Here is a 23,101-nt window from a genome sequence, read left to right as displayed (position 1 = left end):
TGCCATCGATTTTGCGTTTAGGACAGGAAGAGAAATGGGTAAAATCTGAAACCCAATACGATCGAACCCCGATTAATCAATTAGCATGCTGTGCATTTTACAATTGAAACAGAGCTGTAGCCATTGGGACAAGCTCGCTGTCACTCCAGAGAACCACCAGAAAATGCTTTAATTGTATTTGCAGCTCGGGGACTGGCCCGCCTTTGGCGATCGCTGGTTGGCTCCTTTCAAGAGCGCTTCCATTTGCCGTTCTCCTATTGGCTGAGAGAGCTTTCTGTTTTGGTAGCCTGCCAGATGCCGTCTGCGAGGGGAGGGAGCCGTCTGCCTTCCGCTTTGGGCAGAAGGATAGACACACAATGAGTAGACGAGGCTGGGTAGAAGCTCCACTAACGCCGCTGTAAATATATCCATCATTCACTGAGGCCAGAGAAACATGGAGAACCAGGTAGAGTGGCTTTTGTGTCTCCCGATGCTATATGAACTTTTCAGGCTGTAAATGGCAGCAGGCTAAGCGCTGGCTGGTCAGGAATGAATCCTCTGTTCTGCTAGCCAGAAGAAAAAAATGCTCCTGCTGCTAATGAACTCGTAGTTGTTTGGCTCTGGAGCTATGCTAGCTGGGCACTCATACATCGGTATTTACCGCTAGCTGAGCTCAGTCTACTACACCATTCAGTCAGTACCGCTGCATAGCTCTAGCCACAGCCAGGCACACAAAGAGAGCTACAGCTACTGCTTTGCTGGCTTTAAACAGCACATGCACAACATTAAACAGCACGAAGACCAGTCTCAAGTCGAGGTTTTGTACCGCCGAGCTAAGCTAATCTACCTATGAGGACAGTGTCGGCCGTTGGCTAAAAGCTAAGGAGTCGCTACAAGGCGCCGGGAGAGAGAAACCTGGAGAGGCGGGTGTTGTCTCCAGTGCCAGCGGCCTGAAACCTTAACATACAAAGCAAATAAAACCAGCAATCTGCGTACATCATGCAGTGTCTGCATTATTTGCCAGCACTTGGTTAATGTTTAATGGTCATCACCTTCGTGTGGCATGGTGAAAAACTGACAGGCTCCGTGTGTGGCAAATGTTGAGTCCAGTAAAGATTTGCTGCTTATTATAAAGCAGAGAATCCTCAGTATAAAACATAATTTTAAAGGCTGGTCTGTGAACTTTGTGATCTTGCAGTGTCGTGCCTCGACATTTTGTGCAATCCACATATAAATTTGCGCAGTTAAAATTTATGACACCATAAAAAGGTACCTAATTTATTTCACAGAAACAGAAAAGGGGCTAAACCAAATTACATATCTGCTAACTGTAAAGTAGATGCTGCTGAATGGGTTACTCTCAAAATGCCCGAGGCTATTCAGGACTTATTTCAGATGGCTAGGCCACACACACCCATGGAAAGTGGCTCAGCCACTTTCTTGGAACGGGTCTCCGCTCAGCTTTGGCCCCTTTGAAGTTTTAGTGCATCCAGAGGAAGTCTCCTGCTACAAGTTAAATGCTTTCTCTAGCTGTACTTGTGCTACGCATGTTACCTTTGTTACATAGGCAAGATTTGCAAATAGCTTTTCCAAACACTTTACACAAATATCACACGCACTGGCATTTCATGTGTACACATTCAAATTCTACCTTGATCAAGGGCACACCGATGTCATTTTGTAGTGTGTTCCCATTGAACGGAGTTGCTTTGTTCCTAAAAGTGTTTGTAGTGAGTATGTCTGGCCTCACTGATCCAAATGCACTTCAGAACACTGAGATATATTTGCAAGGTTGTTGGACTAGATCTCATTAGGTTTAAATTGCTCTTTCAGACTCAGAGAAGGATCAAGTTTAGACTAAAAATGGGGAATTCAATTTATTGCATAGTCCAACATCATGACATTAGCAGCGGGATAGCAGCTTGATTAGTCATACAGCTTTCTGTGTGGACAGCAAAGGAGCCTCTTTTTTTCTCTTCTCTCGTGCTCTGATCTTTGTGGCATGAACGCTGCAGTTGAGATGACAGGATGAGTGGTCGTGCAGCTTTTCATAATCCTCACACGCTCGTTCGCACACCCTATTTCCAATGCTCACTTGTTTTCTTTGGGTGCTGCAGATAGGCTATTTGTGACTCCCCTGTGGCTCCCAGGGATTGACCATTTTCCAGTACAAGTAACTGTTTCACCTCTATCCACGTTATCTCGTAGATTGTGTAGTACGGGGAAAGAGTTCAGCATCCCCACAAGACAACTGGTGTCGCGCGCTTGTTCGTCCCCTTTCAGGCAAACTTTCTGACTTTTATTTTAATCGTTCATTTGCTGGAAGAGATTAACACGGTCATGAGGGGTGTTATTTATATGGCAGCTGGGAGTTCATTGTTTTCATGGGAGCCAGTGTGTCTGCCAAAATTTGTATTTCCCCTCAATTGAAGCACTGTGTGAGTGAAAGAGAGAGGGGGCATGCACGCATCATTTCAATATCGGTGGCTTTGTGTTATTTATTTATTTTATCCCATGCTTTGGCTTTGATGGAAGTTAGCTGAATAACTGTGTCTCCACACGCCTGTTTGCCCAGCTTATTTTAGTAGAACTAAACTGTTTGACACTCTGGTTCCTGTGTATCTGCACCAGTGTTGAGTTCATTTCGTGTCTTCATAATTCTGGCTTCTTGTTGTCATAAAGTTTAAACTGTTTAAATATTAGAGGAATTTTTTCCTTCTTTTTTTGTATATTCAAAATCATCTTGAATGTTGTGGTGAAATTTTCGTTGCTTCTGATTTGGTTTGGGACTGCTCATAGAGAGGAACATCTGAATATGTCACCTTAGATTTGGAAATGTGTAGACGACAGAGATTAGCTTAATTTATCAATTAACAACTGAAGAAAATAAATCTATAAACTAACTGATAATAAAAATAGATGTTAACTGTAAACTTTCCTGCAACTGCACCAACAAAATGTGTTTAATGGAAGAGTACACTTCTTGTTTCATCGTGTTACGGCGTTATCAATAAATCGGCCGATTGTTTTCTTAAATGATGAGTCTGAAAATGATCCAGTCTAATAATCAAGGTAGTGGTGTCAGATGACTTGCAATGTCAGCCATCACCCCACAAAAATATTCAGTTTATTGTCAAAACAAATGAGAAAATATTTCTCAATTCAGAAGGTGAAACGGGAGAATATTGATATGGACTCGAAAATGTTTTGATTGATCTTTTTACTCATCAAAAACTTGCACTCATTTTCTGACTATCAGCTAATTAACTGCTTACCTCGGGACGGGGTTCTCTGTCTCGTTCTCTTAATTCGTTTCATTATTATTATATTGCACGCACTCCTGGAGCCAATTGCTTTTTTTCTGTCAATTTTTTTCTGCTTAAAAATTGTGAGAAGAGATTTTTTCCTCTGATTCTTCATTTTGCTAAAGGATCAATCATAATATCAGAGAATGAAGAAATCCTCAAATTCCCTTGTTTTAGTTTTTATTTATATTTAAATGTTTTTAAACTTTACCTGTTACTGAAATCACTTAGCACTCATTCTTTTTTGTGTGTTTCTGAAGCACAATCAGCATCTTCCTCTTTGGCTCGTTGTCATCCTGATTTTTATGTTTGCTTATCACAACCCTGATTTTTTTTTTAAATTTTTTTTTTTTAAACCAGCTCCTCGGGGGGAGGGGGGGCACTGATGATTGGAGGGAGTCCATGGCAGCTCGCTGTGGGTGTGGTGGAGTCTGGAGTTTAAGGGCATTACTGCCACAGAATGGCCGGGCAGAGCGCCAGGCGGGGAGGTGTATGTGCATGCCTGTTTGTGTGTGCGTGTTTGTGTGCGTTCGTGCTGGGGAGTGCCAGACCAGCTCATCTCAATCCTGTCCCCTCTAATCCCCCCGCTCGGTCCCAGCTCACGAGCTCCTCGGTGCAGGGGCCAAATCCCCACATTCTTCAGTCCTCCCCTGGACATAAAGTGCCTTTCTGTCCCCCGCCCGCCTCCACCCCTCGCTTCCCCTCCTGCGCTCTATCTCCACCAGCGCTGTGTCACTTGCGTGGCCCGCTGCTGTCATTGTTCTTGGCAGACAGTTGTGGCCCAACAACGCGACCCTCTTCTGGACAAACCTTTTGAGATTGTTCTGCTCGGGCACCTAATCACTCCCATTCCACTGGGAGCGTCCCTGCATGAGTCCGGCTTTGTTTCTGTCCGGCCCCTTTCCACTCGAGTGTCGAGTCCTAACACTCGAGAGATTCAGAGGTTTTGTTCAAGGTGGAATCGCGACCCAATGAATAATTGCTCCGTGGATTAATCTTACAACTGGCTTTGCTTATGTTTATTTCATAAGCTACCTCAGCTTGGAAGGTGTCTTTGCTGCTGTAATTTGTCACTGCCAGGGACCGGGATGCAGCCAATAGCACGGGGCTTTGACTTACAGTCATTATCGATTGTAATGCAGTTGATAATTGACTTAAAATCTGTAGACAGTTGTTATGATTAATAGCCGACTCTATAAAACAACTGAAGTAAAGGTAAGCGGGTTTGTTTAAACGTCACGGTGACGTCATCGCCCCAAAAATGAAAGATTTCCAGTTTTAATCGTATTTAATGGTTTTGCAGTTGGATGCAATGTTTTCAGGCCCAAAGCAAAAGCTGTTGTTTAGCCAAGTGTCGGAAACCCAGAGATTCATTATGATGTTACAGAAACATGGGAACAGCACAGAGGAGAGATGGCCGACAAAGTCTGGCTGTAGTTGTTAAACTGACTGAAAATCTTTGCTGTGTTCAGTGATGCTGAGTTTTATTAAGCTATTAAACTATTTGTTAGTAAAATATAAAAATGAATGAACTATTCCATTAGTATTTATTTCCTCTTTATTTGCTAGTAGGGTACTTGAGTGTAAGCTAGTACTGAATGATGTTAAAGGCAAAAAAATCTGAGTATGTCAAACCAACTTAAAACTGTGTGAGCTGTTTTTGTTTTCTTCTTCTTAATCATTAATCGAGCAGTTTAGCAGTTAGCACATTCACCTTGCATGTGAAAAAAAAAAAAAAGTGTGGTTTGAGTCTGGGAGGCTACACAAACCCAGCCTCAGGGGTCACGACCTTAGTGCCTGTCCCAAGCCTGGATAAATGGGAGGACTGGATCAGGAAGGTCATTCGGTGTAAATCAGGCCCAATCACACATGCAGATGTCTCTCTGTGGTGATACGTTCAGAAATAAAGGTGCTGCCAAAAGCACCTTCTCCTTTATCATAAATCTGTGATATCAATCCTTAGAAACCCCCTGCCTCAGATCTAATGCAAAGAAGGGCGTTCCTTTCATCCTCAGATCTTTCTTCATAAGAACAGATAAACTACCGCAGATTTGTTTTAAAATTAATTTTAATTTGTGGGTCACATAGTGGTGCATTTAATGCTGTCACCTCCTGAGTTTGAACCCCCGGCCGGCTGGGGGTCTTTCTGTGTGGAGCATGTACCCGTGTGCCTGCGTAGTCCAAAGACATGCATGATTGGTTAATCAGTGATTCTGAAATAGATGTAAGTGTGATTATGAGTCTGTTATCTCTGCAATAGACTGTCGAGGGCGTACTGGACAGCGGTTAAGAAATATGGATGGACGGACAGATATTATTTGAGTTGGCCTCACTTTTCCAGCACAGATGACATTTAACAAGCTTCTTAAATGAGTTAGGTCCAAATCAAAAGATGGTTAGTCCTCTAACAAGACAATGGAAAATGTCTGCTCAGCGTTTATGTATTTATTTTTTCACCTTTTCGCTGACTCCGAAAACCGAAAACAAGAAAGTTGCATAGAAAATAAAGTGCTGATTATTAGTTGGTTGCAAACTAGGAGGTTTATCCTGTCTGTGTCCTGTGTTGTATAGATTTAAAGCCCCTTGACTTTGGCTGATGAATAAAAACTGACCTGAGTGACAGTATTGCCTGGAAATGTAGGCAGAAGCCAGTAAAGTTCAGGTTGCTTTCGTCCCATAAAAATCTCAAGGGATTAATTTTCTGTGCTTTTCTCACTTCTACGTGACAAAATGTCAGTATGAGTTTCTCAATCTCTTAAATCTGTGTTTTTGTTTTTTTTTTTTTTTTTACAATACCTGAAATTATGGTTTTGCTCCCATGCCACAGCCTGTCCTTTATCCCGTCTTCCTTCTCTCACCCAAACCAATCACAGCAGATGGCTCCGCCCCTCCCTGAACCTGGTTCTGCCGGAGGTTTCTTCCTGTTAAAAGGGAGTTTTTCCTTCCCACTGTCGCCAAAGTGCTTGCTCATAGGTGGTCACATGATTGTTGGGTTTTTCTTTGTATCTATTATTGTAGGATCTACTGTACAATATAAAGCGCCTTGAGGCGACTGTTGTTGTGATTTGGCGCTGTGTAAATAAAACTGAATTGAACGCCTTCATTCTTGGTATTTAAAGTACTCTGTCTCTTTTCAGTGCACTGTGCAGGTAAAACTAGAGTTGGGCCACCGAGCTCAGCTAAGGAAGAAGGTGACATCAGAAGGCTTCACCCACGACTGGATGGTGTTTGTCCGAGGCCCAGAGACTGGTGACATCCAGCACTTTGTAGAGAAGGTTGTCTTCCGCCTGCACGAGAGCTTCCCCAAACCCAAGAGAGGTAGGACAGAGCAATAACGACATGTAAACATTCACACAACCACACATTTTCATTCTCTGCCAGTTTATTTTAAAATCCCACACAGTGAAAACAGCCGGTGATTTAAAAGAAAAGGCACCGAATCTTTGAGAGGGAAACAGTTTTGTTTTTCACTCCTTTTTGTGATTTTATACAGATGACACATTTCTTCCTGTTACATATGACACGTGAGAAATTGATCAGATTTCTAAATGTTGAAATGAGGTTGTTTGTTGGAGGTCAGAGTGAGGGCAGGCAGCACAAAGATAAACTGTACCGCTGTGACAGCCCAGTAGGAATATTGTTGTAATTTTCTCTTTACGCCAATTATGAGTCCACTATCATTTAATGCTAAAAACACGCAATCCTATCAGAATAAAAGCATGCTTCTCACTAGTTTGTGCCGCCGTTTTGTTTTTGCATCCCTTTAAATTAAGTAATGTGAAAATATCCGGGCATATTGTGACCTCGACAGAGTTTGTTACAGTCGGTGGATTATTTATTTTCTTTATTGGGGGTTAAAAAACATATTTGTCTCTCTGCAGTATGCAAGGAGCCTCCGTACAAAGTGGAGGAGTCGGGCTACGCAGGTTTCCTCATGCCTATTGAGGTTTACTTCAAGAACAAGGTGAGAATACCTGAATGCATTAGAAAATGTTAGTTTTTCTAAAAGTTCATTTTTACACGTGGCTGAGCTAAAATGGTTAAAACAGGAAAAAGCAGAGAGAAAAATCTGTGATGCTCTGCAGAGATCTGCAGGAAAACTGGGGGGGAGGTAAAAAAATCACTGACCGCTGCAAATAACGACACAATCACCTCCCTTAGAGATGCATCTCAGTCTGAATGGGACTTAAGGCTGCCTTTACACTCTCACAGGAATGCAGCATATAAGGAGAAATCAGGCTTTTCCAGCAATACTTATGTTAATCTGGTTAACTCCTTAACTTGATAGAGAAAACTGGGTTTCCCTTTTACTTGATGTGAACGTAATCAAGTTACCGTCTAAACCAGGAGTAATGCAATTACTTGTGGCCGTATAAAGGCAGTGATGGTTCAGAACCTCTGGTGGAAAAATATGTACACTATAAATCAGAAGTATCAGCTCTCAATGATCACATAATTGACTAATTAAAGGCTGGGCTACTTTCTATCCTCTTATGGAAAATCTAAGGTAGACGTTAGAAAGATTAGACTGGAAGCAGAGCCCCCCAAAGCTGAGTAACCAGTGATTACTGGCAAGCAATTATCAAACCTGTAGTTTATTAAACTAAGTTAAGTACGCCTGTGATTTCCACTTAGATCGGCTGCACACGCGTGATTATAAGATGAGCCATTCTGGACTTGTTAGCCGTGTCTTTCTGCACGTCTAGATCATGGCTCCACATGACAAAGTGTTGCTGGAGGATTTGAAGTCATCATGAGATGAAAGCTTTTAATCAATAGTTCTATTAAAGAGCCTCAGGACAGCTAATCAGATCAGATTTGGGGTGGCTGTCCTCTTAAAATGGCATCATGGGTGCTCTGAGAGTTTGCACAGATCCGACTTGCAAAAGACCTGCATATAAACAACATGTCATAAAAACTGCCAAAATAGCCTTTGCATGAAGAGAGATGCGGGGAATATTTGGAGCACTAGATAAATTTGTTCGGTCATATCTAGAACCACAGTGTGTGCACTCTGACTGAAGCGTGGGCTGGGCGTGTGATTACAGGTGACTGCACAAGTGCAAAGGCGTTAGGAAGGTGACGTTTATGGATGGTATTATTATTTGCTGCAGACGTACCAAAACACTGGCTGGATGACTCTCGGCCTCCAGGAGCTCGTAAGAAGGAATATCCCCGATGGCGATGCAGAGCCTGCTCTCAGAGTACCCGAGTGTGCTAGCTGACACTTTTAAAATATTTTACAGGGAAAAGCAACGATGTCTTTAAAGGCAGGCAAAAAGTAACTAGAGTAATGAAAGGTGTGCTGACATCTGGTGCATTGAATCGCGTTTGTTGTGGCTCCATTTGTGATATAGTAACTCGAAACTGTCGGTTTTTAATTTGACATAAGGGCAGATATCTTACTCTTGTACTTTAAAGTAATGCGATTACCTGAATGTTAAATGATTCAAATCTGTAGCACCTTAAAGTGATGTTGCAGCAGAGTGCGCTCCTGTGGTAAGCCGTGTTATAGGATCCGTTTCACTTTAGGAGAAATGCTCGTATGCAGTCCTGTGTTAGTGAAAGGCTCGTCTGGTGTGGAAACAGTTGTTTCTATTAGTCACAGCACCGGCATCTTTATGTCAGCCATTGAGAAGAACGATGGAGGAACCGCTCTGCTTGCATTACGATACAGGGCCTGTGCACATTAGTGTGCCATCATCTTCTGTAGTCCTTTGTAATGTTAAACTTTTCAACTGCTTCCAAAATTGCAACATCCTCCTTTTAAGTGCGAGTAGCTTCTGTAAACAATGAGACGAATCTGTCAGGATGATCCAGAAAAGACTTGAAGGAAAGTGAAGAGGAAAGTAAATATTAGCTACCATTAAGCCATCATCGCGGTTACTTAAAAAACTTTATTTATAAAGTCTTTGAAGAGTGACCTAATGCATGTGCCTGTGTCGCTCCGCTCCGCCGCTGTACAGCTTCCCTCAGGAATGTTTCTTATCAGTGCTCCAGCTCCAGCATTGTCTCTGTTCTGTTGACTTTCCGGGTTGACGGTGCAGTCATTCAGCTTTTATTGTGCGTTGTGAAATGTCTATGACTGAGTGCCACACGTGCTGTGTAAGGACTTTTAAAACCTTCATTCTTCTCCCTGTTCAGGAGGAGCCCAAAAAAGTGTGTTTCAACTACGACCTTTTCCTTAACTTGGAGGGCAACCCACCAGTCAACCACCTGCGCTGTGAGAAGCTCACCTTCAACAACCCCACCAAAGAATTCAGGAGAAAGCTGATCAAAGCTGGAGGGGTGAGGCTGCCTGACACTTTGGCTCGTAGCCAGGCTGACTGACTGAGAGCTAAATGGCTGATCAAAGTGAATATCAGACGCTAATAGTAGCGAGTGCGGCACACTGTATTTTAGCGTTAACGTGGGAGGAGTTGGCTCGAAGTGTTTTTTTTCCTGTTCTCGACTCCCATTTTAATCCTTTAAGAGCCGCAGATAACCCGCATTGAGGAGATCACTTAAAGTCTTAAAAAGCATTGATTTACTTTAAAAAGGGGTCTTAGAAGGAATTAAACCCTGAGATTTCACTTTGAAAAGTATGTTTCTTCTTCTTTGTGCTCTTTTTGTGTGTGTGTGTGAGAGAGATCGGGAGCTGCTGGGATGTTACACACTCCTTTGCCCGAACGCTAAATAGGGGATTATGTGAACACGAGGACGCTGAATCGGTTTAGTCAGCACTGCGGCTGATAAATAAGAAAGTGTGACTTTTATCAAAACCTTGTGTAAACTTAAATAATCCACATATGCTGTAAATTGTTACGTTGTTACATTATTTAAATCAATTCTATAATTTGAAAATGCTGCAGTGTTACTGATCAAATAGCTTTTGACTCTTATGTCCCTGCTGTTTCCCCCTTTGGCTAATGAAGGGATTTTTATACAGTTTAAAAATATCTTTAATTTGGCTGAATAATGTTATCCTGTTTAGGTGACCTCACGTCAGAGATTCATTTTAACCTCCTAAGAACCGAACTCTTTCATAGCATTTTTAATTTCTTTTTGCTGTTTGGGCTGATTGAGACCTGATGGATGTAAAAACAAAGAATTACATGATTATTTTTTATTTATTTACCTGATTTTTGTTTCTGCATATTTAAAATTGTGTCCTAGGACAGTGGTGTCAAACTCCAGGCCTCAAGGGCCGGAGTCCTGCAGGTTTTAGATGTGTCCTTGATCCAACACAGCTGATTTAAATGTCTAAATGACCTCCTCCACATGTCTTGAAGTTCTCCAGAGGCCTGATAATGAACTAATCATGTGATTCAGGTGTGTCGACCCAGGGTGAGATCTAAAACCTGCAGGACCCTGGCCCTCGAGGCCTGGAGTTGGACACCCCTGTCCTAGGAGGTTAATGTAACTCCATGGTGTAGATGTGTAAATGCTGTAGTAGCCATTAACCTCCGAGCCCAGAGTAGCTGTACATTTAAGGTGCTGCACACTATGAACACTCAGTTCATTGGAAATTGATCAAACTTGAGCTGCAGGAAGTGAGGACAGTCTTTATCAGCTTTGCTTTTCGCTGTTTCTGTATCTCGGCTGCTGCAGCGCGTCTTCCTCAGTATATGCTTTAATACATTTTTATTTGCACATAAAATAAAATTCATCTATGATACATTTCTTATCTTTTATACTGATTCGGTTTGATTTTCTTTCCAAACTCACGTATAAAGCCCACTTATAAATCTATCGGGGAAAATGAACATGTGTTTTGCTTCAGTTCTCAGAGCTTGCACCTATTAAAGCCTCTTTTTTGAATTTCAGGTGTTGGTGGTCCCCGAGGGGGCGGAGGCCATGTCAAGGCCAAGCCCAGACTACCCCATGCTCCCCACCATCCCCCTCTCTGCCTTCTCAGACCCCAAGAAGACCAAGACCTCTCACGTGTCAAAGGTTGGTGAAGAAATGATCCCGCTAGACCGTTTTATTTTCTCTTTGCACCTCTCTCATTCATCTTAAATTTATAATCGGCTTTATTGGTCAACTCCAACGATTGCATTTTCTAAAAACACACACACTGTCTGGGTAAAAGACATTAACAAAATCATTAAATCAGCCTTCAAAACAGCCTGACTCAGACTTCTAATCACTACCAGCTGTTTTTGAGCATCTGTATGCAGAATTACTCAGCCTGCCAGGAAAGGAGGGATATCAGAAGAAAACGGGAAACTGATCCCTTTACGTTTACTCTGCCAGCTCACAGGCCAGCACAGAACTGACCTGGTCCGGTCTTTCTTAAAAGTGGGGCAGGAGATTGTCTTTCTAAGTCTATTCCTTCTCTCTTGATAAAATAAGGAGCTGATAAAGCGATAACAGGCCCCTGTGTTCTTCTCGTACGCAGTCATTTGTTAAAGCCTCACCATTGTGGCACGCGTGCAAACGAATGTCCGTCTTTATTTCGACATAGAAATGCACGTTTCATCAGTCCCATGATTATCGTGGCATGAGTGGATGTTTGCTGAGCACCAGCTCGAGCTGGAATGGTTTCATCCAGCTGTGTCCATCTGCTGACACGGAAAAACTCGGCGCAGGAAGTCTCCGAAGACGCACTTTTTCTCCAGTTTTTTAACAGTATGATAAAAGCTCTAATGTGTGCATCAACTTTAATAGTGTCACTTTGAAAAAGCTGTAAAACTGTTTGCTGATAAGTGGGCGCTGCCTGCCAGAGCTCTATTAAAAGCCGCTCTGGTGACTCTGTGGCGCGTTTGTTTGCACATTTGCATTTTTATGCCTCCGTGCCAGTGACAGCTGTGGCTGAGGAAATATGCTTCGGGGTTGACGATGTGTTTTTCTGCCCCATTCTCACGACCGATGTCTCAGCAGCTCTTTGAGGAAAATTATTCACGTTTGGCACAAACTCAGGAATTGGTTAGTATCTGCTGGTCAGAGTCACTTATACACCTTTTCGGTTATTTGTTGAGATCAGACAGAAATGTCAGCTTGTTGCACTCGGACTGGTTTTTCCTTCACCACTCAGTAGTGATGAACTTATGTGGGGTCAGAAGTTTGAAAGAAACCTGAAAATTATCACCTTAAAACCGATGGCTTGACCAATGATCCCATGAACTCGCTCTGCTTGGCGCGCCCAGTGCCCACTAAGTATTTCAGCAGCACCTGACGATACGCAGCACTGTTGAGGTTGTTGAGACCTGTGTCTCTCACCTCCTCTCTCTTCATACTTTGCTTCCTACTCTATAAAATTATTAATAAACTTGGTCTGAGAATTGTTAGGATTTTGCAGTGCACGACAGTCTTCTACTGAAGACTGCTGTACGGTGTAAAAGTGTGACGTCAACGGTAACGCCATCTGCAATTGGTCTTGCAGGGAGCAACCTAAACAAGTAGAAACCCTGCTAAAGGTGGTCCAGAGCTGCACGAGTCAAACTTGGAAATGTTGGAGGTTGTGGGGGGCGGCGGCTAATGTTGTTTCCGAAGCTCACTAGAAACGGAGCCATCGTTGATTTTCCGTACGCTTCGTCTGCTGCGACAAATCACGTATCACATTTGTCCAGCACCATCAATACGTTTCAGTGCGTTTCACGCTAATCGGATTCCAGCGACGCTAACGACATTCCCATCAGCAGCAGCTCCACATAGCCTTGCTTATTAACAGTTATAACTAGCTAATAGAATCAGCTAAGATCTCGAGCCTATTAAAGACCAAGATGCTGGGACTGGAACTGAGGATGTCCTCATTCAGCTCTGAGCGATGGTGAACTTCATACAGCTGTTAGGCAGATGTTATTCTGTTTACTAATTACTGAGACAGTCACATGTAATGTGATTACATGCCAGACTGGAAAGGCTTGATTTGGGAATCTTGGGAGGACACGGTGCGTTTGTACTCGAGGCAGCTGAGCTGATATTCTGTTTGTGGCGGTTTGAGCCAAATGGTCGAGGAGAAGAGTCGATGATGATGATGTTGTTTCTCTCTCTAGGAACCCAGCAAAGAAGGAAGTGGAGGCAGCAGCAAAGGACCCAAACCACACAAGTTAACCAAGGAGCACCGAGAGCGGCCACGCAAGGACTCTGAGAGCAAAGCTGCTTCAAAAGGAGACAACGATAGAGACGGAAGCAGCAAGCCTGGCCGCGATCCTTCCTCTTCCTCGTCTTCAAAAAAGCCGTCAGACATCAAAGTGAAAGATGAAGTAAAGGTCCTCCCCAAGGCGGCCTTCAAGGAGCCTAAAATCACACTGAAGGACTCAAAGATGGAGGGAATGTCTCCGAAAGGAGGGGGGGCCGGTAGCGGCGGAGGAGGCGGGGGAGGAGGTGGCGGAGGGCCGCCGGAGCCCAAAGCACCGGGGAAACGACCGTCCACGGTGGAGTCTCCCAAACCGAGCGCTAAGAAGCAGAAGAAGGCCAGCTCCGAGGGGCCGAAGGGGCCCACCGGCAGCGGGGCCTTCACAGGAACCTCCCCCCGTGTATCGTCCTCGTCCGCAGCAAACCAGTCGTATGCTGAGAAGAAGCCTCCGAAGGAGAAGGGTCGCTGGTTCCCAAGCAAAAACGACACGCAGGAACTGAAAGAGGCCAAGAAACTACAAGACTCAGAAGAGTCGAATTCAGAGGATGAAGCATCGTCAAAATCAGAGGTAGGAGGACGAGACGGTCGCTTCAGTCAAGCTTTGAAACGGGAAAATGTTTGATGTGAAAAATTCGTTAGTTTCTCTTGAACAGACTGAGGTCTTACCCGTCCATTTAAAAGAAAAAACAATGCATCATTACATCGTGAGCCCATCTGATACTCGGTCCCATGAGTGTCGTTGTTGTCTCTTCATGGACTCGTTGATCTCTCCTCCTTCTCTTTACAGCCGTCGGTTCCCTCCAGTCCTTCCACTCAAAGCTCCAGTTCAGATTCCAGTTCAGACTCTGACTTTGAGCCGGGACAGAAACAAGGACAAGGTACGGTTCTGTCAACTACGACCCATTTCACATAAAAATAGAATTTCATTAGATACGATTATTTCATTTAATGAGCAAATTTAGACCTTATACAAATTTTGGGTGCTGAGAATGATGGAAGATGATGGTTTGTGTGACTCGTCGCTCAGGCCCCCTGCGATCCATGGTGGAGGAGATCCAGTCTGAAGAGTCCGATGATGATGACTCCACCTCAGAGGAAGAAACGCCCATCAAAACCAACCCGCCTAACCGCGACTCTCGGTCAGTCCCCCAAAACACATCCACTCTTTGCACTGTCACGCTTTCCTACACAGAAATTAGTGACAGAAACATGCACATCAGTGAAGAAGTCATTATCAGTCAGCTTACATGTATGACACGCTAGTGGGAAAGTCATGGTATGTATGTTAATGCTTGATGTTTCAATTCCATTAAACAAATACTAATGTTTTGGGCTTTTTAATGCTTTTTAAAGTATTTTTATCCTGTAAAAAAGGAGAAATAAAGCGGTGAATATGCACTGTGTCTACGGGAGAATATAAGCTGCACAATATGCATCAAACAAGTCAAAGTTGGAGCGTATTAACTGATCATTTTTCCCTTTTTATAGTTGTGCTGAGTAGCTACATGTGCAAAAAGCGTTACCGTAGTCTAATAACAGGCTGTCATATCTAGACCTGTCTGCCCACCTAACTTTCTCTTGTTGTTAGAAGGCAAATTCTACTCGAGGGTTAACTCTGCTTACAATGGACAGTGCGAGGCCTGTGTGCATGTCATTGACCTCTGACCTCGCCCTGTACCCCTGTCAGACTCAGCCTGGACAGCGAGAGCGACAGCAGCGACGGCTCCCACCGCCCCAGTCGAGACCCCGCCCCGCCCCCACAGAAACACAGCTCCTCCAATAACAAAGTGAGTCACAGACCTCACTCTGCTGCACACTTTATTAACGAGTCGTCTCATTAGAATAATCTCATTACTTGTGTCGTGTGTTTGGTTCGCACTCACTGTGGGACGAGCGGTTTGCAGTACAAGCTGTGAGTTTATTGCTTTTCTGGGGATTTCATTCTGTATGTGTGAGTTTAGTATAGATGTAGACCATAATTCAGGCCGTGTGTTTAAGGGTGATGCTTAAAGCGGTCTGTAGCCATTCACCTGGCTCGCACTTGCATTCCTGCTCCTTTTTTGCAGGTGGTCTCATCACTGCCTCTCTATCAGTATGCCCCCCCCCCTCTCTTACCATCTTTTACATTTTTCTGTTGTCTCTGAACTGCAGGTGTCTGTCCGAAAAAGCCCAGATTCCTCGTTTCGCTCGGAGAAGGTGATGAAGAAGGGATACGACAAGGTAGGAAGGGTAAATCAAACTTTTTATGCCTAAACCTCACACACACACGAGGCTTTCAGACAGCGTTCGGGGGCCACATTAATGGATTCAAGATGCAGTAATGACCAGTAAATTCATCCAGCTATGCAGACTGACTCTGGCCTTTGAACCCATAAACACATCTTTCTTCTTTCTTCGTTGATTAAAGTCATGTTTAAGTAGCGTTTGGTAAACTGATCTTTATTTTGTTGGAAGAGTCCAAAACTTCAGTCCCTCTAAACATGTTATGGTGTCAGTCAAAGAGAAATCCATGTCCAGCACCAACAGATTATTGTTTTTGTCTCTTTGAGTTACTAACTTCACGATGTTGATCAGACTCGTGTTTTTCTCATGATGGTAGTTATTTATTTATTGCCCCGGCTGCTGTATCTTTGTGCTTCTTACACCGCTGAAGATTTGGGACCAGATCTTCCAGATGTTGCTCCGTGAAGTATGAGAGTCTAAAACCTGCAAATGCTGCATTTAAAAGCCCCCAAAATCTGGAGAACACATGCGACCCTTTATAGATTCCCCCGTGAAGATTTATTGGCTGAGGTGGTGACTGAACCCCCATCAGCACCTCATTTAGACTAAACGTCTAAAAGCAGAAGAGATTCTTTGTTCCTGCTGTTACCTCCTGCTGGGATCGATTACCACAAAGCTAAGATGGAACATACTGATCGGTTGATAACGACAGAACTGATGCGTCTAGTCTCTGAATCAGTTTGGAGTTCCCAGTTTTCCCAGATGTTCGTCTCGTGTATGTCATGCATGTGTCCTTTATCTCCCCGATGTAGAAGAAAAATCTCTCTAGAGTCACAATTTTGTGCTGACAGAGTAGGAAGACTCTTAAACACTTTATTATCATTATTATTATTTTTAAACTCCTTGGACTTTATTCTCTCCTCTTTTCCCTCCTGTCCCATGGAGCAGGCCTACACAGAAGAACTGGTGGACCTCCACCGCAGACTGATGGCATTAAGGGAGCGTAACGTCCTGCAGCAGGTGTGTGTTCGTGCCAAAGCTAAATCACCCTGTGATGCTCTGATTCTGTGAGCGTACGGTGCTAACGGTTGCCGTGACGTTAACTGATCTTCCTCTCTCTCAGATCGTCAACCTGATCGAGGAGACGGGCCATTTCAATGTGACCAACACCACCTTTGACTTTGACCTCTTTTCACTGGACGAGTCCACCGTCCGCAAACTACAGAGCTACCTGGAGGCGACCACGTGACAGGAAGTGGAAGCCGGCCCGCGGATGGCGGAGGCGGCCTCGTCGCTGCGTCTGCTCTTTCGAGAGGAGACGGGTAGCTGGATCTGTCGCAGCTCTTTCGTGGGACTGACTGAACCTTCGAACAAGCACACACGAAGACACAACTCCACCACCTACGCTCGACGCCGGGGAGAGAACTGGAGGAGCAGCAGCGGGAGGCGTGGAAGGAGACGCCGGAGCGGCAGAACTCCGTCTGCAGTCAGGATTTTCACTACCCATCTCTCGTCTCGAGTCCGTGCAGTGGTGTGGAATTCACCCCACAACCCCTCCTCCACCCTCCTGCACCCTCATTGCTCCCACCTCTGCAAACCTAATACTTCCCCCTCCTCCTCTTCCTCCTCTACATGCACACTCCTTACTCGGCAGAACACTCCGATTCTTCCCCCCCACCCCCGTTGTCAGCTGGAGCTCATTTCTCTCTCGACATACTCTTGAGGTGTGTGTGTGTGTGTGTGTGTGTGTGTGTGTGTCCGAGCACTGCTGAGGTTTAAGGGGAGATGTTGTCTTTGTGGTCACTGACTTCTCTCTGTTTGCTTGAACACAAACAGCCAGTTTGATTCTTCCCCCGAGCATACACCAACATATAAAGAATTAAGGTAGCACTTTACTTTATTAGCCACCTGTTTAACATTAATAGGCACATAAACCTCAAACAAATGGATTGTGACACACTATAATGTAGTTGTAAGCAGATGCGTGTTTCCTCGTGTTATCATATTGATCAGAGTTTAGGAGTTAAAGCCCATAAAGACTTTTAGTTCTTCTTGTTTTAAGAGGTTTTCATGCATGAAGCAGTTTTAGGAGCAAAATGACGAGCTTTCATTTTCTTCTTCTCTTGTTTTCCTCTCACACGTTACTCAGAGCAGTAAAAGATTCACTTACTGAAAATACTACTAATGTGGTTTGGGCAAGGGTTGCAGGTGTGATGCCGGCTCAGTCGCGGCGGACGCACCAGAGCGTTAGCTGCTCTGTTTGCACGCGATCTGACACGACGAGAACGTTTTAGAAGAACGCTGCGCACCGGAGAGGTCCGGTCTGATAATTGTGCTCATTACGTGTGACAGCTCTTTGCCACTTGTTTTTCTAAGCCCGGTTTGGGTCTCTGCAGTAAAGATTTGGGGACTGGTCTTTCACTTGAGTTCATTCATTCCCCTCTGTGGCAGTAAAAGATGGCGCACGCGTCTTAGAAACTCCTGTAAATAAAAGCCAGAAAGCCTTTTAGTCCCGACTCTAAGCTACTAACAAAGGCGGCGTCCTGTAGGAGAAAAGGATCATACACTAGACAACCACTGTTATATTTCACTTTTTTTAAAATAGAAATGCGTTTCAGAGTAACATAGTCCCGTTCATGGCATTTTCTTAATGAATTATACTCATCGTCTATCTGAACAGCGGGTGTGAAACCTCATATGTAATTATAGTGTGTTATAAACCAGTTGTTGAGTATTTGCAGTGCTCGCGAATGCTCAGCGTGAGGCTTTAAAGCAAAGCGGTACCGAGATTCACGCACATGTTTGCCTCCCGGGTCCTTCCAGCTTTGAACACTGTACATGAAGACACTGAGACGTGTGCTGTATGTGTGCGTGACTGAGCTTTCTGTCGTCTGAACATCTGAAAGCGTTCTCCTCAGTTCCCCCTCTCCTTCCTCGCACTGAAAGCTGAGCCTTGACCTCCTACCAACAGCGACCCCTCCCTTCGCTCCATCCCTCCACTTCACCCCCCCCCCCCTCGTCCACCTCCTCCCTTCTTCCCATATCGGCGTGCATGAAAGGGCTCGACTGCTCGCAGCCGGAGCAGCGGAGGGTCACTCCTGAATTGCCTTTTAAGCGTTGGGTCGGGCACAGTAAGGTGGGGAGAAATGGGGGGAGGGGGGGTTTAAAAAGCCGTGAAAAAGTAGCCATACTTGTCTCCCTGATTCCAAAAATTAAAAAATAAAATAAATAGGGGCCACGCTTTTTTACATTTTATTTTTCTACAAGTGCATTTTGTGTATTTATTCCCAGAAACCTGTGAGCTATGAATGTATATCGCTTTTACTTTTCTACGGCTAGAAACAGCCCCACTCTAGTGCCTTTTTCCTGCGACTTGCAGTGTGTATATGTGTGTGTGAGTGGGGAGGGGGTGCACTCTGTTAGGCATGCCCACACAGATTGAACCCCACCCCAGCCCCCTCCTCCCCTTGGGGAAACTAGTATTAATTGGAATGCCTGACTATCCAGTATTTTCCTAATAGCTTCCATCCCTGCTTCTCTCCAGTGTCTCTGTAGGCTGTCGCCCCTTTTTATCGATTTCCACTCATCGAGCCCTCTGGGAATTTTCAGAAGGCGGCCAAGATTTTGTTGGCCAGTTTTGGAATTAGGTGTTTTAACGCGTGGTAGTTCCTTCCAGTGCGTGCTGTTCAATAGGCTCCTCCTTCAAGCAGCGTTAAGCGTACCAGCTAACAGCCAAGCGTCCGATATCAAGTCGCCAGGCACTTGAACGGCATCGCTAATAGATGTGAATGCAAGAAAATAAAGACGCTGGTCTTTACATCAGGAATCGGACTGATGGTCTCACAAAGCTGGCTTCTTCTAACTAATCGGATCAGTGACTGTACGCTGCGTGGCTCATTCTCTTTAAAAATGATGGTGATCAACATATTGGCTTTATGCGCTCAACATCTCAAACATTTAAGACATGTTAAAAAATAGTTTATCCCAGAGGTAGTGATATTAGAGACTAGACTGTATTTAGTTTGTTTATTTTAAAGCCAATATTGATATTAAAGGCTTTCAATAATCTGATCTAATTATAATGTAAGTTTATGTTGAGCGGTTTTCATTTTCTTCCCCGTTGCTCTGCGGTGCTTCGAGCCAGATCTTTGGTGTTTGTGAGCCTACTTCAGCTCCGGTAAGCGTGCTAGCCGTGGTGATTTATGCATTAATGATCAGGACCTAGTCAACAGAGTACTTGAACAAAGTCAGAAGTGACAATCATCAGTAACGCCCGCTTTAAAAGTTCATCGGAAAGCACGTCGACGCACTGAAATGGTGTTGAATGATGGAGGTCGACTGCTGTAAACGACGATGAGCTTTTGTGTGGTTGAGAGTACTTTGCACAGTGATTTGAACAATTTAACTCTAATTGAATTGGCAAAAACTATCCTGGCGTGTTTAGTGTGACCGCATTTAACAGACACCATCCCACCAGGTCGGAGAAGCTCCGCCTTCTCCTCCTGCGGTGGACTAAAGGCCAATCATTTGTATGCAATAGTTTTCTTTGCATCAAACCGTACTGTAAAAAGATCATAACACACCAGAGAAGCACAAATGTCGCTTTCTTCACTCTGTGTAATAGAGTCCACTGTAATATCTACTCTTATTTTTAGCTCCTAGTGTTTGATTGTTTTCTCTTTACAGTCTTTGTATTTACTGTATATCGTTTACTTGTTTTCTCAGACTCTGTCTATGCTCTATATATCTATAACGCTGCTGCAGAAGTTCCCCCTAACGGGATCTTCAGTTTTATCGAACATTAATGACACTACTCTCGATCGTGAGTAGCTTCCTGTTGCGTAATCTGAACAAACGTCTGCTCGACACATTCAGGAGCCAGTTTTGTGAGGCCCAAACGAGTCAGGACTGAGCACGAGTTCTGGACTTATTTGGGGCCTCGATGTTGGTTTTTGTGGCCCCCTTTAGGCTTCACGCTCTCTCAGACACCAGCCCACTGATCTCCTTCCTCGCTTTTTCCTTTTCCTGTGCTTCTGCCCTGACGTTCCGATAGCTTTAATACTTCGCTCTCTCCTTCTGTTGCCTGCCTGGCTCGGCGCCGCACTCCCTCTGCCCTTACCGTAGACGCCTCACGAACACGGACGATGTCTCAAAATCAAAACCGGCATCAACGCCACCTCATGTGCCCTGCAGTAGCCCCCCCTCCCGCCCCTCCCTTCTTCCTCCCTCTGCGCCACCTTCATTTTTCCCGAGGTGTGCCTCTGTCAGCAGAACTTCAGGCCCGAGAGTGAATTTTGCAGCCGTGTGAGTGACGATAGTGCATCTTGCCTGCGTGTTTGTCAGCGATGGGAGAGAATTTCCAACGAACAACTTTCCTCTCTGTCCTCTGTGCACCGATGTGGGAACTTGGAAGTCCTAGTTCATGAACTCTGACCTTTGACCGGGCGCTCATTCGGTCCCTTGTGGTCGTGGCGGAGACAGTGAGTTAAGTGGGAGAAGCCCCACTATGTACCCACAGTCAACGTTTTATTTATGGACCTCTGCACTTTTGGCTGTGATGACTTCAGTACTTAAGTAGTTACCTAAACTGTATTTTTAAGGATTTTATACAATATTTACATGCAATACAATATGAATTGAGTTTGTTTTGTTTGCCAACCATTTGTTTCTTATTTAATTGTCTTTTATTTTGGCATGTGTTCCCGCTATTATTCACAAACATGCCTGTCGATCTGTTTTAGGCATAAGATGTTGGGGATGTTCCCTGTAAAAATTAGTTTTTTTGTTTTGTATCATGATTCTGATGACAGCTGAACACCGAGAAGCACGTGTTTGGGCGGGCGGGTGAAAAACAAACAAAACAAAACTGCTGGATGAGCTAAACTTTCACCCTCTGCCCCGAGTACAAATAACTGGACCACAAGGCGGGACGTGAGGAGTCCACACTTTGGTTCAGCAGAAGAAAAACGGTTTGTTTTTCTGTCGTGTCCAGTTTGGGTTTTCTGCACGTTCGTAAATGTGCGCGCCCAAACGTAGACTGTCATCTTCATTTTATTACGTTAGGACAACTTGAGCCTGAGGAAACACAACATAGAGAAACAAGAGTTGCAAAGTGGGAGGAGATGCTCTGGAAGTTAAAGTGCTATTCATTTTTCCTGGTTTGTTATTTGTTTAAATGTTTGAACCCCTCTCTGGCTTGGATCTGCATAAAACACTGAAAACTGTCTTAAATATTAATATCTGTCTCAGAAGATGTGCTTTAATGAACTGCAACTTGCAGCAAGCAGTAAAGATGACAAGCCTGAGTGATTATCGTTAATGTTGAGGAACATTATAGAAGGGAATGGGAGATAGATGGGAGAAACCCCCCAGCTGTCCCTTCCCTTTGCAACTCTGTGCACAGGGCTGTGAGAGTGGAGCATTTCAGCTGAGTCTATATTATATATAATATGTGTTTAATACAGCAAAGGTAGATTATCTACTGTGTGGATCTTTAGAGGATGAGGAAAAAGCAGCAAAACAAACAAAAAAAAACAGAGAAAATGGTTCATTGATAATGTGTGGAGGTGGGCGGGGCGGGAGGGAGGGGCATGTGCAGACGGGGTGTTTCCTGTGTCAGTGGTTGTCATAATGTGTCTGTGACAAGGGGGCAGGGTTGCCTGTATTTATAAAGGGTTTGATTATTTTTCTTTTAAAGGGGCGGGGCGAGGGAGGGGGGAGGGCGGCGTCTGAATCCATGTACGAGGTCGAAGCGACGAATGGCGGGAAGAACAAATGAACTGGATGGCTGAAGAACAATTTTGGTATTTTTGAAAAAACAAAAAAGGAAAATAACAAGCTTGGCATTACAACGCCACCATGTGGCCGTATGATGCAAGTTGTCAACGAGGACGAAACATGTTATTTTAATGTTATTTTTATGTTCAAATCATATTATTAATAAAGTCATTAAGTACTGTTGTCCCCCCCTCCCCGTGTGTCCGATCCTTGACCGCTGCGTGACCCGCTGCAAGGGTTCGAGTAAAGTTCACGTGACGGTCATCGCAGGCCGCAGGGTTAAAAGGACAAGCAGCAGGCCGGCTCATAATGCTCGTGATGCATTGACCATCTATTGAGGAAATGCGGCTGTAGGGAGGGACAGTTATTGGCGGAGGCCGATCAATAACCCGGGAGGCTGCGTGGACCTTTTGGCCTGTCGCAGCAGGAACAGCGCAGGTGCAGATGAAATAAAGATGGCTGAACGCCGTTTAGCAGCTTCGCTTTCACGCTCTTGACGTCGTTCGTGCCGGTTCAGTGAACGGAGACGATGTTAATGGTTCGGGCAACACAACAGTCTGTGCTGTGAGCAGAACCGTGAGGTCTCTGGTGCAGCCCCTGCTTTATGTGCTGATTTAAAAATGTAATGTTTTGTTAAGTTAATGGAAAAGTGATTTTATCCTTTAGAAGAAAAAAGAATCGAATATTTGTGATATTGTAAAAGTTTTAGTATCACAATTCAATTTGGACCCACGATAGCTAACAGTGACCACGTGGT

At 44.4% G+C, this 23,101-nt stretch overlaps 1 protein-coding gene across 2 annotated transcripts; it reads left to right on the top strand.

Annotated features, from left to right (window-relative positions):
- Positions 1–289: 289 nt before the first annotated feature.
- Positions 290–22,132, top strand: mllt1a (MLLT1 super elongation complex subunit a). Of its 2 annotated transcripts, none has more exons than XM_085252048.1 (12): positions 290–445; positions 6,422–6,602; positions 7,166–7,248; positions 9,429–9,572; positions 11,091–11,216; positions 13,262–13,912; positions 14,132–14,222; positions 14,372–14,483; positions 15,032–15,131; positions 15,496–15,564; positions 16,516–16,587; positions 16,691–22,132. In XM_085252048.1, exons 1-12 carry the CDS (start codon positions 434–436, stop codon positions 16,814–16,816), a joined length of 1,767 nt encoding a protein of 588 aa, XP_085108174.1. In that variant the 5' UTR covers positions 290–433; the 3' UTR covers positions 16,817–22,132. The 2 variants fall into 2 exon arrangements, with proteins under 2 accessions (XP_085108174.1, XP_085108173.1); XM_085252047.1 differs by having other exon boundaries at positions 15,496–15,573.
- Positions 22,133–23,101: the final 969 nt, after the last annotated feature.

Source organism: Mchenga conophoros, linkage group LG17 (assembly GCF_057382185.1).
Source record: "Mchenga conophoros isolate Kocher_MC1m ecotype Shallow Benthic linkage group LG17, M_conophoros_male_GT1.1, whole genome shotgun sequence".
NCBI lineage: Eukaryota > Metazoa > Chordata > Actinopteri > Cichliformes > Cichlidae > Mchenga > Mchenga conophoros.
This window is presented reverse-complemented; position numbering and strand designations above follow the sequence as displayed.